Source organism: Lepidochelys kempii, chromosome 6 (genome assembly GCF_965140265.1).
Source record: "Lepidochelys kempii isolate rLepKem1 chromosome 6, rLepKem1.hap2, whole genome shotgun sequence".
NCBI classification, from domain to species: Eukaryota; Metazoa; Chordata; order Testudines; family Cheloniidae; genus Lepidochelys; species Lepidochelys kempii.
In genome coordinates, this window is record NC_133261.1 from 71,521,877 (window position 1) to 71,538,008 (window position 16,132).

The 16,132-nt window shown below is 45.7% G+C and overlaps 1 protein-coding gene across 5 annotated transcripts in view; it reads right to left on the minus strand.

Annotated features, from left to right (window-relative positions):
* Positions 1-16,132, minus strand: part of MAPKBP1 (mitogen-activated protein kinase binding protein 1) — a 122,629-nt gene that overhangs the window by 73,014 nt on the left and 33,483 nt on the right. For all 5 annotated transcript variants that reach the window (XM_073348682.1, XM_073348678.1, XM_073348681.1 and 2 more), the window contains exon 3: positions 10,928-11,019. In XM_073348682.1, the coding sequence (XP_073204783.1) occupies positions 10,928-11,019 (92 nt within the window). The remainder of the gene's footprint in view (positions 1-10,927; positions 11,020-16,132) is intronic.

Sequence of the window (16,132 nt, forward strand, 5' to 3'; positions counted from 1 at the left end):
AGCTTCAGTGTACAGTGCAAAGAACAATCTTTTTGGTCAAGCTCTGACTGTCTGTTTAGTTTACTAAGTGGTTTGATTCCCCCACACACACACACACTTTTCTGTTGTGCAGTATGGGCGTTGTTCTGGCCTTTAAATTGCAATGGTGATACCCCATTCTTTTGTAATTTAGTGTTTAACAATTTACAGCACCCAGGTGCTTGGCTTAACTACACATTTTTAAAATAAAGCAGCCCTTCAGAAGTGAAAAGGGGAGATTGATGGAAAATGGGAGAGAATCGGATTTTAAAGACTGGAATCCATTTTCCTACTGGCAGTCAAAGTGATGAGTTCTTCCAGCAACATTAAGTGGTGAATCCCATTGCTTCTTTCACACCTCCGCCCCTTTTAAACTCTGCACTGAATGAGACAACAGTTAAAGTGGACCAATTCACAGTGGGTCAGCAAAGCTGTACTTCTTTCTGGAGGGCTGCCTTCCAGTGATACAGACTCTAAGCTTCAAATTAAAAAAATAAAATGAGTGTAGTAACTCAAGCTGTGAAGACAATCCTAAAAATAGGAACTAATCATAAACCCAGGCAGAAATGTCTGCTCACATCTGCAAACAGGCTGAAACAATAGCTTAGAGAAGTATGAAACTGTCCCTGTTCGGTTCAAGGGGGTCTAACAAGGCAACCACTTACTGCTAGCATGCCACCTTGCGTCTAGGTCAGGGAAGGCAGCTCTTGCTATGTCAGGTGCCCCCTTACTCCTTCCTCGCTCTGCAATAACCTTTCTTCTGGCCAGATCACCATTTAGTCCACCCCTTCCGGGATCACAACGTTCATGAAGACAACTGTCCACATGTCATCTCCAGATGGTTTTATGCCCCAACTTGGGCTCTGTGCCATTATTCCAGGGGCTGGCAAGGGAACCCAGGGCCCCCACTACACCAAGTTCCAGCCAAGGCACCCTATAACCAGCAATCCAAGTCCTCAGTCCTTGTTGATATTTTCCTGGGGTCCTTTACTGCTTCTGGGTTCACCACTGGAGCTCAATCTACTTCCCCTTGGCTACTTTGCCCCTCCTACCCTCTTGCCAGACTCCTTGCTGCAGGACAGGATCTAGGGCTTATGCTCCCCCTGGACTTGTCCCTAATGACATCCCTCATCCCAGGGAGTGCCTGCAGCCCCTTCCCATGCAACCTCATTCTGCTCTCAGCTTCTTGGCTTTATAATACTGGTCCAGCCCTTCCCAAGCTGGGCTTCACTCTCAGTTAACCCTGGTTCTCCTTCTCTCAGGTGATACCAGGTGACCTAACTGGCCTCTCAGGCCCTCATTAATCCTATCAAGGCTGGTATGGGGTGCACATCCCATCACAAGGTCACTACTCAGAAGTCTAATGATGGCAATTTAAAATGTCAAGATTCTTAGCTACTTCTCCGGGATGATCATATTATAAAGATCTATTGTGAATAAAGACCCCTTCTGGTATCCCAAGTGGGTCAAGCTTGGCTAGTGGGCAGAACTAGAGAGAGTACTACCCCCCTTCCCCCATGCCCAGCCCCTGGGCAGGGTAGAGGGCAGGAAAGCAGACCAAGGCAATTTACTGTGAGTTGCTTTTCCTTCAGCATGAATACTTTCCCCTCTCTCCACTGTCTGTCTAAAATGGGTGGGGGAGGGGAACTGAGGAGGTGGAAAACAAATGTTCCAGCTTCATTCCAACAGATCTATTTTTCCAGGGGGAGTTCGGCCATTTATCATCTTCTTGGCCAGAATCAGACAACGAAACCTTGGGTTGTAGCTTCTTGGCACAGAAAAACAAACAAAAAGGTGAACCCCAAGCCCAGCTGCAGAAATGACTCTTCACTTTAAACTACATTAGTAGTCTGAACAACCCTCATCTATTAGCCCGACCCCTCCATGGTGCCAGCTGAGAAGTCTCCCCAGATGGTGTCTAAGAGCACAACATCCCAAAGCCAGGGATTATTTCACAGCAGACCAGAGTCCCTGCAGGTGGGCCTAACCTCTCCAGAGAAGTCAATCCTCTTCAAGGGAAGAGGATGAAAACTGCCTCTACTGCGATTGGCGTTCCCTTGAATATCAGAGGGCAGGGTTGTTGCCATCTTGGAATGCATTCCTAACTCAGGTCTTTACAGGCCACCATGTTCTGCTCAGAAAGGAATCTTAAAACTTAAGGCCAAGTACTGCCTGCCTCAGGAGCTTGGGCACAGAACAACTGGAGATGTCATCCCCTGAAGAATTGCTCGCAGCACACAGGCTACATGTCAGGAGAATTCCTGCACCTTTGAGGACAGCCCCAGTTCTGTTTGAGACCTTGAGCCCGTACTCCCTTGCCATGAACTTTGTGCCGTCATTTCCACCAGTGCAAAATGCTCTCATGTCAGAACGGTGGGATTTTGCACTCCTTTGCACATGTGTACATGACTACACAAGGTGCGGGACCAGAGAGATTCAGGCCGTTGTTTGTGCCGAAGGTATTTCTAAGGCTTCTCTCAGTGTGTTGTTTAAACTCAGCAAACAAGCTCTGTTGAGGGAAACTATCCTCAAGGGGGACAGGAAGGCTGGTCACCTTATAGTTCGGGGTTTAAATGATCTGTTTCCAGACTATGCTTCCAAACTGGGAAGAAGATGCAACAAATGTTGGGATGTCAGAAATAGCTATGGGTTATGACACATGCCCCAGCATGTCTGGCCTTATTGCTAGCTGATTTGGGTGAACAGGGGCAGATATACAGAGATGCCTCAAGTCTGATCTTCCCGGAGCACCCCCCGGGAGAGGGTAAGGATAGTTCAGTCTCCAAACCCATTTAAAGCAGATAGGCCAAGGATTAACTGTTAACAAGTTTACCGATTACAGACACTCCCCAGGTTATGCAAGACCTGACTTATGCAAATTCGCACTTACGGAAAAAGTTCCGTAAGCTAGAAATAGGTGGGGTGGGGTTTTTTTGTTTTTGGGGGGGCTCTCCGGAACAGAATGATTGTGTAAGTCGGGGAGCATCTGTAATGCCAACTGTGATGGCAGTGTGCATTGTGCCCACTTGTTCATTGGAAGCCACCAACTCTACTCAGACCCCTATACAGCTATCACTACAAACCTGGACCAAATTTGAACCGCGGGGGCATGAAGTCTCCTGAGCCAATTACCAATCAATGATGGGATCTGCCTTGTCTGGATTACAGCTTGTTAGTGTTCCTCTGTCACTCCATCCATTTCCTCTCCAGAAATCCCTGTACTGGCAATGCCAGAGTCCCCCATCAAGGTTATGCAATAGTTACCTTCTATTTGGTTAAAGGGCATTTTTTCCTGTATGACTGATTCTCTACTGTGTTGCTTGTTGTACAATTAGCTATATACCAGGGAAAATCATGGTTAAAATATTCCAAGGGTTTCCAGATGGGGATCACTGGAACTGCTCAGCCTTACAGGCCTGTCTATATGCAACTCAGAGAAGAATTTGGGAGGAAACCAATAACCACTGCTGAAAAAAAACTTCACCCTTTCAGCTTCCAGTGGGATTTACCACTCAGTCATTTGAGACAGCTCCACACGTGCTGAGCAGATTTCTGGCTGGAGAAACGCTGACTGTGGCTGATTCACTCACCCTCCCTCCCCTTAGCTGTGACACAGACTGCTGTCATCTTCCTGTTGGTTTATAACCTGTCAGTCACCTCCCTAGATTAGTGGGAAGCAGATCTTGCATGGCCATGACCCAGGAGGGTTGTCCAAGTTCAGGAGTAAGAGGGAGAGAGATTTTGCCCAACTCTCTCCTTGCAGAACCCAGTCTGGCATGTAAGTTTATCTAGCGAGAAAATCCTGCACCATCAGAGTCCAATGCTCTTGGAGCAGCAACGACAAAATGAAATTTGACCCAGGAGGGCACATGGCATTCCATTGCTAACTATGGGACACCAGCTCCCACCTCCAAGGAGTAATTGTCATGCAACATAATTCTAAGGTAAAAAGCTGAAACAAAAGAAGCTTTGCTCCTATCCAAGCAGCTTTTATAAAAAAGCAGCAGCAGCGGAGAAGTCTTAATATTTTCCTCTTATCTTAAATCTTTGATCACATGACACCCTCATTTATTTCCTTCCCATCTGTGAACACAGAATCATGAAAATGTAGGTCTAGAAGGGACCTTGAGACCCCCTGCACGGAGGCGGGACCAAGTAAACCTAGACCATCCCTGACAGCTGTTTGTCTAATCTGTTCTGAAAAACCTCTAGTGATGGGATTCCACAACCTCCCTTGGTAACCTGTTCCTGTGCTTAACTATCCTTATAGTTAGAAAGTGTTTCTTAATATCCAACTTAAATCTCCCTTGCTGCAGATTAAGCCATTATTTCTTGTCCCACTTTCAGTGGACATGGAGAATAGCTGATCACCATCCTCTTCATGACATTTGAAGACTTATCAGATCCCCCGCTCAGTCTTCTTTTCTCAAGACTAAATATTCCCAATTTTTTCAACCTTTTCTCATAGGTCGGGTTTTCTAAACCTTGTAACATTTTTGTTGCTCTTCCCCTGGACTCTCTCCAGTTTGCCCACATCTTTTTCCTGAAGTGTGGTGCCCAAAATTGGACATAGTATTTCAGCTGAGGCCTCACCAATGCTGACTAGAGCGGGACAATTACCTCCCATGTCATACATAAAACACTTCTGTTAATTGCAATTGTATCACATTGCTGGCTCATATTCAATTTGTGATCCACTATAATCCCTAGATCCTTTTCACCAATTGACTGCCTGCTCAGTTATTCTCCAATTTGTAGTTGTGCATTTGATTTTTCCTTCTTAAGTGTAGTAGTTTGCACACGTCTTTATTGAATTTCATTTTGTTGATTTCAGACCAATTCTACAATTTATCAAGATCATTTTGAATTCTAATCCTGTCGTCCAAAGTGCTTGCAACTCCTCCCAACTTGGCGTCATCCGCAAATTTTATAAACATACTCTCCACTCCATTATCCAAGTCATTAAGGAAAATATTGACTAGTGTTGGACCCAGGACAGACCCATGCAGGACCCCATTAGACATGTCCTCCCAGTTCAACAAGGAACCATTGATAACTATTCTAAGCATCAATTTTCAACCAGTTGTGCACCCACCTTATAGTAATTTCATCTAGACCACATAACCCTAGTTTGCTTATGAGATTGTCATGTGGGACTGTGTCAAAAGTCTTACTAAAAATCACTGTGTATTGCGTCTACTGCTTCCCCACTATCCCTAGGCCAGTAACCCTGTCAAAGAAGGAAATCAGATCGGTCTGACATGATTTGTTCTTGACAAATCCATGTTGGCTATTCCTTATAAACCTATTGTCCTCTAGGTGCTTACAAACTGATTGACTGATAATTTATTCCAGAAATTGAAGTTAGGCTTTCCATTTCCTGCTCAAGTGGACCCTATCTCTCCCCAGCAGGCCTCCTTCCTGGAATAGCATTCCACGGTGGAGGAAACCAAAGCTTTCCTGTCAATGCCATCTGTGCAGTCATCTCCTCTTCCTCAGCCACTGGGGTCTGCCCCTCACCTCTTGTTGATAGTACAACATACTGGTTCTTGACCTTGATGGACAGGGGACCTGGGAGGGGGTGTGAATCATTGTCTAGTGACCACCTCAGGCAGCAACCAATCTCCTGCCCACAGAGCAGCCAGCGCTCCTTCCTCCTGGTGCTGCCATAGTCATCTGTAGTTGGCTAGCATCCTCCATCCCAGACATCTTCATGTGCATCCTGTCAATGAAGTCCTCGCAGGCCCAGATGCTACGCAGAAGAGCCGCCAGCTCCTGCAGCTCTCTTACCTGCTTACTGAAGGATTCCACCTACAGGCACCTCCCACACCAGGTGGTTACACCTACCTGGCTTTCTTCAGCAGAGACATGCAGGCCACATTCCCAGCAAGTCAAGACCAGGTAGAAGCCTCTGGGGGCAGGATCCCTGTCTGGCCAGGGTCCCACCGGTGCAGGCAGAGGAAGAACAAGCAGTGTTGTTGGCAATGTTTCATTTTTCTCCCACCGCACATTCATCCTTGCGGAGTATCTATAAGCTAAAACCCTATCTCCCTGCCTTTCTCTGCTGGCAAACTCCATTAGTCTCTCTGCTGCTCCTGCCACTGGGAGCTGAGGAACCTGGGTAATTCAGCATCTGCACAGCTTCCGAATGAGGTTTCTGGATCATTTGTTTAGTGAATTTAATGCACGTGCATCTCACAAGCCGAGGGTCTATGTCTGCATTAGCTAAGACAGATTCTGTGAAAGCTCCCAGGGTAACTCGTTCAACACACCTTGATATGGAGGAATGGAACAATGAATTACTCTTTTCTTGAGCAGAAGCTACCAAGCATACAGAGCTATGCTGGTTTGTTGTTTTTTGCTCTTTTGGGTGGAGAGGATGGTAGATGTGAGAAAATGTCCAAGTTGAGACCCGCTAACTCAATACACTTGTCACTCAATACAGCTTTGAACTCAGCTTCCCCAAAGAGACAGTGTAATGTGTTAACCCATGTGCCACTCACCTCTGTCACTGCAGCAGCCAGTTGGTAATAGGAGCTAATAGGAAAGAACAAGCTGATTAGATCATAGCAGTGCTTCTTACTTACTAGGAGACAGTGTTTAAAAACCACAGCGATTTGAACAGCACAGAACTTTACTACCCTCTGCCACAGGCTACCCTGGGCAAAACACAAGCCTACCAGAGTGCTGTGAACGCTCCCTGGCAGCTTGGCTACTCCCTTGAGCAGGTAACTGAGTTGTCTGAATGGAGCAGAGGTTCATGATGACTGAGCCAAGAAGAGGGGTCAAGAGCGGATTTTTAAAAAGGAGAAGTAAAACGAGTCACTCAGTCACGCAGCCCTATAAGCTTTTGAAAAACAAACACCAAAGAGCTGACTCAAGTCATCGGAGCATCTGGCCTGGAATTCAAACAGACAGATATATTTTCCCCCTTTCAAAACATTTTTTTTTTTTTTTTACACTAGCCATCAGTAATCTCAGAGGATTTTCTTAGCTTTGTTTCCCTTCTTGTTTCCAGGAGACAGAACCACAGTGAGCTACTGCAGAAAGAGAGGCCAGAATGAAAGAGGGGCAGAGGAAACTGTCGGGAGACAAACCAAAAAGGGAACCAAAAAACAGGGTCTTGCTGGCCAAAAAAAATCCAATACGTTTTCCCCTTTAAACTGACAGTGCTATTCGCCGCACAATACACCACGCAGACATAGGTCAAGTTAAACTAGTCCGAGCTTATTTCACTCACACTCTTGTCAGCATAAGAACAAGAAGACAAGGATGGCAGATGAGAGACCTTCCAAGAAACAAGAAAAGTACATCCCCCATCTATTCATGCCTCCCCAAGCAAGACCATTACCAAAGGGTTGTCCTAGAATATCTGCCACCTTCAGTGCATTTAGCCCCTACACACAGGCCCCTGGAATGGAGTGAAAACATTCCACCTAACAAGAGCTAGACCAGGAAGAAAGCAAACACGTACACTAGGGGCTAGAAGGCTCAGTGGTGAGTTAAGGAGGCTCAGTAGGGTCTGGGATGGGTTAAGGAAAAAGGCCAGGATTCAGATTCCACAGTAAGAAGGACCCAGAGGCAGGCAGGCAAAGAAAGGGAAGCTAATGGCAGCGCAGAACACAGCTGACCGATGCAGCAGACCTGGTGGGGGGGATTGGGCTTCCTCTCTCAGGAGGAAGGTCAAGGATGCAGCAGTCTGTTCTGGTCAGAATTGGAATAAGTGTGGTGCTTCCAATGTGGTCCCTAGTGAAAGCACAAAGCTGCTACATAATCGGTCCCTTCGGGTAGGCCACATTGGAAGAGTGGGGGATTTGCATCTCAGGCCTGGTATACACCAGCACATTTGTACAGTGTTGAGTACACCACTGGAATATCTGGAGTGCAAGTGAGTGCATATTGGAGGTGCAAACCAGCTGCCTTATGTATGGCTCTAGCTAGTGAAATCAATGTCAATTTGAAAAGCAATAACATTTGGCAAATTCAACCAAACAAAAATAAGATCAAGATAGTGATGCCAGGCTCCCTGCAAGCTGCCCAGAAGGGAGAAATCCACTGGGAATGAGAATGGAAAGTAATAACAAAACAAACTGAACTCGCAGTCCAATTAGGTCAGCACACTATTCCTCTTATGTGTTTTGAACCCATAACAAGCACTAGGGCAAACTAAGCACAAAAGATGGTCTTGACAGCCCCAAATCACATCAGCATCACAAAACAGCCAAGCCATGGCGTGCAAACAGCGATGCAAATAAACCATTCACGTTGCTAAACACACAGCTGGCACAGGCCATGCGTTTCTTGCTAAGGACCTATGGTGTTACCATAGTAAGTACAAGGAGTCCTATGCAAAGGTCTAAAGAACTGAATAACCTTTTAATTACCCATAATAATCCCCACGTGTCCTTACATGTCTGACAGCACTGAGTAGGCTGATTCTTGGCATGCACGAGCTTCTCACAAGAGAGCACTAGCAACAAAATTAGTTTATTTTATGCTGGAGAAGACCCAAAAAAACCCCTAAGCTTGCTCTGCTTCTCTCTCTCATATCCCCCTCTTCAAATGCCAATGTATTCAGTGTTAGAAAACATTAGGGGGAGATAATATACATTGGAATCCATTTGCCTGGGTTCTGTGGGTTTAAAGGTGAAGGACACGGATCTGTACTTGGGTGCAGATCTCAAACTGCAGTCAGTTTAAACAAAAGCATTTTTTTAAATGAAGTAAAGAGACATCACAAGACTTAAACAGGTTCCAGAGCAACCCCAGGACTTCTGCATCACAAGATGGCCTTCACACCATGAGAAGGCAGGCAATTTATGTTTACCCAGCTATGTTTTCCCTCAGGCCTGCCTCTCACACCCAAGCGAAGCTCTTATGAAAGCCCTTTTGCCTTATTATTTATATAGCAACATATGTTTACAAGGTGTTTTACAATAGATAATAAACGCTAAATACAGAATGGAATCCCAGTCCCCAAGGGCTCCCAGCCTTAAAGGGCATGAATGACAGTACAGCACAGAACAAATGGGAGCAGCTAGTAGTCATCGTAGCCAGGAGGAGGCTTCAATGGACAGATGGATCTTATCTAGCAGACACCGGTTCCCCAGCATACCTGGCTCTTGAAGGGCCCATACATAAAAACCAGAACTCCTACTATAAATATATTGTATAATACAAATTACACTTCTAGTCACCCATACCCAAAACTTAAAAATTCACTTGCCAATGGCACCCAGGAAACTCTTGTGAGCGGGCAAGAATAGGAGAGAGCAAAATTTCAGGTCAGGTCCATTGCCTCCACCTATTACTTTAAGCAACAGTGACAGAGAGAGGACGCTTAAATTTCATTGACTTGCATCTTGCATGCTCCTACATGCCATCTACTACTGCTCTCCGAAGTTCCTCCTTCCAGCTCCACTCTGGGTCCCCTCATCTGACTTAGACCCTTTTCTCTCCACACAAATTGCTCTCACCAAAGTCTCCATTTGCAACTTTCTGGCTAAATCTCAGGCCTAATCCGCCTTGGTACTTCTGTTGCATTTGACAATGTTCATCATGCCCTCCTTGAAATGTTTTCCTCACTCGGCTTTCATGACTCCATCCACTTCAGCTTCTTCTCCTATTTCTGAGGCACAAGTTTCTAGATATTGCTATCTCATCAAGCCAAACAGGCAGTTGCCTACCAAAGAAGACTAGCTGGGCATGTCAGAGGTCATCTATATCTTCACACAAAACACAACTAATCTGCAGCTAATGTAGAACTCTGGTAAACGGAGGTTAGAGGTATTAGAAATGTGTGGGACAGTTATCAAAATATGGGCTAAAATTTCAGTGGAGACAGGGATTTGGTAACTAGTGCTTTGTCTTAGTGGATCACCTTTACAGCAGAGTAACCAGTCAAATTAGAAAATACTAAGTATTCTATGTTCCCAGATCATAACATTCAGGGAAATCTTCTGCTGATTTCGTCTGCCATTGCTCTGCTCCAGAGTACAGCCATTATAAAATAGATAAGATCAATATCATTACTAGTGTTAGGAGTCAGAACATAACCATCCCAATTCCTCAGTCTCAGTAACAATAACCGTATTCCATTTAAATTTACTGACCCTCTTGTGGCCAATAAGACAAGATAAAAGCTGTTTTATTGGGGAAATATTCATAAACAAAAAAGGCCACCGTGCTAAGGGGGCACTGTCCTTCCCAGGGGATCTGAGCTCAGTTTCTCAGGAGATGTGATGATATGAAGGCAGAATGCCCAATCTCTAGGTGCAGAGGAAGAAAATGTCTAATTATTCTTGAGTAACCTACTGTGACCAACCTTCAGAGCAGCATTTATAGGCTCCCGAGAGACCTAACCTCCTTATCAGGATAATATTGCAGGGTGGGGGGTGATTAGGGAAAAAAAAGGATGGGGGGTGCATTCCAGAGGATACCTGTACTGAAGCTACCAGTGTAGTCAGACTGGATTTCTCTCTCCATGTCTGGGTGAAGAGCACAACGCCAGACATCACAGAATACATGCAAGAGGGTTATTCCATGCTACAGTTGCCATCTCTTAGAGAGCATCACTATTAGAAACTGAGTTGAACATCCATTGAGTTATGTGCACGTTCAACACACTAGAGAATCTAAAAAAACCGCAAGGCATTCAACACTTAGCTGAAAGTATGAGGAAGAAGAGCTGAAAAGAATCTAATTAAAAGATGTCAGTGAAAATGCAGTCCTTCTAACAAGCTATTAAACCAATGTTGTTGAGAGGAGTCGTCCTCACATTTTAGGAGACTACTTAGTGAAAATTAACAGCCTCCTCACCAAAGACTGTATTTGATACATCAGTGTAAAGATACAGTATTTATCAGGCAGGGTTAAGCTAAGGCCTTTCATGACGTGCGCAGTGACTCACCCTGCTGGATATGCGACAAGGCCGGTCCTGGGGTCGCAGGCTAATCCTCTGCCTCCCGACACAGTTATTCCTAACACTTTCTCCAAGGTCACCTAGTGCAAAAGGAAAACAGAAAGAGTCATGAGCGGCACTCACAGATGGATACATACGTGGGTGCCAATGGATTGCCTCATGCTGGCATTCCGAAACATGGTTCCCAGAGGGCAATGAAGAGAGCATCAAAAGTCACTCAGACAACATCCAGAGGAAGAGTACTGCCACTTTTAGGGATCCCAAGGAGACCTGTAGCTAGTGTAAATGGATTTGCAAATGCAAGCATCCCTTCCCACTCTGTAAAGTTGTTGTTTGCAATATCTGCTTTTTCCAGCCAAGGAGATTGGCTTTGGAAAGGAAAGAAACAGAACAGGAAACAGCCGCTTGAAGGCTTTATGAACCCACCAAGACTTTGTCCTTTTGCAGAACCTCCTCTTTGAGGTTCTGAAGCATTCAGAGAGCTTTCCCTTACCGCCCTTCCCCACCGCCCGCTCCTCTAATCATTTCCACATGCCTCTGTACTGCTGGGCTCCCACTGGGACTAAAACAAACGCTGGCAAAGAGTCTCCAGCCTGGTGGTACAGGCTCAAGAAGTTCCTGAGTAGGCATTCAAACTCTGGGATTCACTGAGGTTCTGCTTTCACCTGAGGCTCAAGGCAACTTGTCCAAGGCCATAAGGGGATCGTGCGGAACAGAACCCAAGATCCAACTAGCTCTCACTCCTGCGTTCTAACCATCAGACAAGTATTTCTCAACTTTCTCAGGGTGGCGACCCCTTATTTGAAGTCAGAAGTTCATATGACCTTCCCTTACATTTCTTACTCTTTTATAGAGGATGTATCCATTATAATAATGATAATCCTATATAAAATATAACTTCTTTGACTTCAACTACTACATTTGACATCACAAACTATGAAGGTTTTGACCGCCCCAGAGTTAATCTAGAAATTTGATTTTTTTTTGCTTTAGAATTGTAATAAAGTTTTCAATACCTCGCAACCCCCCCCACCCTCCCAACTGCCTTTGGTAACACCACCACCACCACCCCCAGTGGGTCGTGACCCTTCAGTTTAGAAAGATAGCATATTAGATCTTAAAACTGGTTTCCTTTTTAGAAATCTTTTTAAAAATTAATTTCATGCTTGTGAGGACAAAGTGACACAATGCTGAAGGCTGGGCCTTCTCAGTCAAGGGCCAGAGAGGACTTGAGAAAACCCTTCAGCTAAACTTAAGTCTGCTGTCCTCTCTGGTGTTCTCCTGACTGAAGCACAAAATTGTTCTCTTTCATTTACAGTTCATGCAATCTGGTTTTATTTATTGCATGTTATATGCATGTGTTTTCCCCAGCATCGCCATCCCTGCCAATTCTTGATTTTGTTGGGTCATGTTGTCTTCTGGTTTTGATTAACATAGTTTGAGTATATTTTGATATTTTGTTAAATATCCAGAAGCCTTCGGGCATGGGCGCCACGTAAGAAGTTATTATTGCAATGAATACTATGATCATCAATAGCTTCCCAGGAGATCAATGTCTTGTGCTCATCCAGACAACAGGATGCACAATAGACAGAGGTAGGGCAAGTTTTCCAGTGCCAATGTGCCCAACACAGAACTGAAGGAATCACCTATATGGTGGAGAAGTGTGGTCTCTTTATCCTTGAGTTCTCTGCTCAGGTTCCTAGAGAGGGTGCCAATAGCAACGGTGGATTTTGTGATATAGCTACAGCTTCCACAAGGAACTGGACTGAGACCCCACCACCTCGTTTCACACAAGCCACCAAAAGGCAGCAGTTCCATAACTCATGGCTTTCTCTGTATTCAAGCTGGTGACCTAGAGATGGAAGATTTCATATCCCAATCCCCACAGCCATTCTATCCTCATTCTTGCAAAATGAATCTCTCTTTGGAAATGTGGCTTTTACAAAACTGTAACTAAATATGGTTATTAAATAAGAGCACACTATTAAAAATGCATCTATAAATCCACTAGCAAAGCAAGAAGACAGCTTTGCTCCAATTCCATTTTCCTTTAAAAAAAACAAAACAATGTACTTGTGCTTTGTTCAGGTTTGTTACAGTGGCTTCAAAATACACAGCAAAATGCTTTTAAAATTCTGACTGGAAATTAATTACACACACACACACCTCCAGCACTGAAGCGCAGATCCCCAGCTCTCTGCCCCTCCAACTAACAGGGGTTCAGATCCCTAAGTAGATTGTTCTCAGCCCCAGAGATGGTAGATGGAAAGCAATTTACATCTCTCGCAAGTGATCCCCATCTGGCCAAGACTCCAGCCTTGTCTCATTATGAAAATTACCCATTGCTGATAATGGGCATCAACTGAGCAATTGCCGCTTAGCGCCAGGTGCAGCCCAGACTGCTTTTAATCACGGTTTCCAAAAAGGCAGCGTATACACTATTTGTCCAAAGCCAAATAGTACCTGCGACAGACACACATGGTCAGCGATGGGTAATTTTCCCAGTGTAGACAAGGTTTCTGAGCAATACGTTGATAGGCCTTCAAGGAACTACATTCAGCTTCACAGGCTGGGGAGCATGGAGTTGGAAGACTCTTCCCACTCCCAGCTTTTAAGGAAAAAATGAACCAGAGAGAGTGTTACTTAAAATCTGTTCAGTCACCGTGAGCTCTCACTCTGCCCTACACCTCCCCCCAACCCCCACTCCCACACAGCCCTGTAGCATCACACTGCTCTTCCTCGGGTCTTCCTCTCCCATGTGGAGTGTTGCAGACACCCCAGGCAGCTGTGTAACATATGGCAGGCTTGAAAATGCTTGCAGGCAACAAACGCCCCCTTTATCCTGCCGCTTGTAGCGGGATTCAGACCCAAAGGGGATGCCCAGTCCACATGTTCCCGCAAAATTATTTTCCTGATGAAAAGCATCTTCTCCCCTCCAGCTAATCACACACCCAACTCTATTCCTTCCTTTATAAAGGCAGAACTGTTGCTGAGGGTGTGATAGTTGGTCTTTTTACCATTGTATTTAGACCTAGGGCTACAAAAGGAGCATCCCGTGAAGCAGGAGCCCAATTTTCAAAGCTCCACAATTAACTGATTTTTAAAAATTGACTCCTCTCACCTCACCTCTCATCTCAGATCCAAAGCCTTTGCATATAGGAAGCCTGTTGCCATGATTATGATTTGCAAGGCAAGAATTCATGAACTCATTTAACAAGCAGAATCTTAGAGATGCTACACAGCCATAACCTTTCCTTTTTCAGCTTCACTTATTGCAACACTCCACTATCCCCCAGACAAAAGGAAGACTGTAATCACCTGTCTCCAAGTCCCAATCAGACCTGAATAGTGTGGGAGTGAGGTGAACCTAAGATAGAAGAGTGGGGGTAAGGGTGTGGGGGGCACAGAGTTTGCATTCAGTGTTGGAAACTTGGGGTGTAGTTCTTCCATGGGTCCTTGAGTTGACTTCCCTTTTTGAACCCACACTTGTCATTTACACACATCAGTCCCCTGTTGGTACCTGGTATCAGGTAGTGGACACCTAACTGGCACCTGCAGATAATTACAAGATTGAGTTGCAAAGCTGTGCCTGAATAATCTGTGCCCTCAAACTATAGGCCCAGAGGGGAGGCTAGATTTTAGAAGTCGAGCCCTTTGCAGTCATGACATCATACTGTGGAGGGCTATTAATAATACCGGCATTTCCATCCAAGGATCGCAAAGTGCTTTACAAGTGTTATTGAATTTAGCCACATGCAACACTCTTACGGAGTTCAGGTTAGATTACACCCATGTTCCAGAGACCGAGAGATTTCCTTAAGTCCAATTATTTCAAGTGTGGATGCCTAAAACTGGGTACCTAAATCCACACTTAGGCACCTAAAACAGTGGCCAGATTGTCAGATGTACAGAGCACCTCTCACTTCCCTGGGGAGTTGCAGGTGCTCAGTACATCAGAAATTAGCCCACTTTTTCCAGGTGCCAAAATTTCAGGCACCCAAATTTGAAAAAGTTTGCCTCAGTGGCTTGCCCCAGGGTCACACAGCAGGCCTGGGTTCTACCAGATCTCCCATCTGCCACTCCTGTGCTTCAGGCCACACATTCATCCTTCACCTCTGCTGAATCCTCAGCCCCAGCGGCTGGTTAGCTCTCACAGCTATTCTAGCCAGCAAAGCAGTGCTGTAAAGAGGCCAGCACGGCGGCCATCTCAGTGCCGACACAGCACAGTTGCAAAGAAGTCCCACCTGCTGGAACCCTAGCAGGACGTCCGGGAAAGGAAGCTCCCGTTGCTGAGCTGCCGTAACTGGCACTCTCAGAGCCCTGCAGAGAGCAGCCAGAGCTTTCCCAGTTCTCCTGACCAGGGAGAACCAGCCGAACACTGCAATGCCCAGGCAGTGACCAAGTGGTCTCCAGGCCCCTCTGCTGCACCAGCTCCCTGCTCAATTACTGACAAACCTCTCCGAAAGACAGGTCTTTAACTGGTCAGCTGCCCTGAACAGGAAGGACAATCACAAACAAGAAGTGTGATGGACAGCTCCCAGAGAGGGGTTTTACCACTGCCTCAGGGAAGCTGAGGCCAGGTTGACACTACCGCGGGCAGTTGCTTTAGTGGGTCTAGTAAAGACCCACCAAATCACCAGCAGATTGCTCTCCAGTCAACCCCTATACTCTACCCCCAACCAGAAGAGTAAGGTAAATCGACAGGAGAGTTTCTCCCGTCGACCTTCCGTGGTAACTCGACCTAAGGTACGTCGACTCCAGCTACATTATTCACATAGCTGGAGTTGCGTAGCGTAGGTCGACTGACCACGGTAGTGTAGACATAGCCTGAGACACCAGCCACCGGCAGTTGTTGCTGCATTTGAGGGCTAGAACAAAATTTTAAGTCCTAAGAATAACCCCAGCTGCCCGACTCTCTCCCACATGCTGTGTTGTGCCAGCCTTGGCATGCTCCCTTTGGGCTTGTGTACACAGCAACATTTATGGCCAGAAGTGGGAGAGGCACAAAATGTGGTCTTGCTTCTTACAGAGGGCATCAGCCGGTGTTACAGAACCAGTGCTACGGGCTCTGTCTGGGACCCTACCATTATAACACGCTCCTCCACCACAGTACACACTGCTGTGTAGAACCAAAGAAGCCAATCAAGCCAATACTATGGCTGAACCTGAAACGACTGTGTCTGAGCTGGG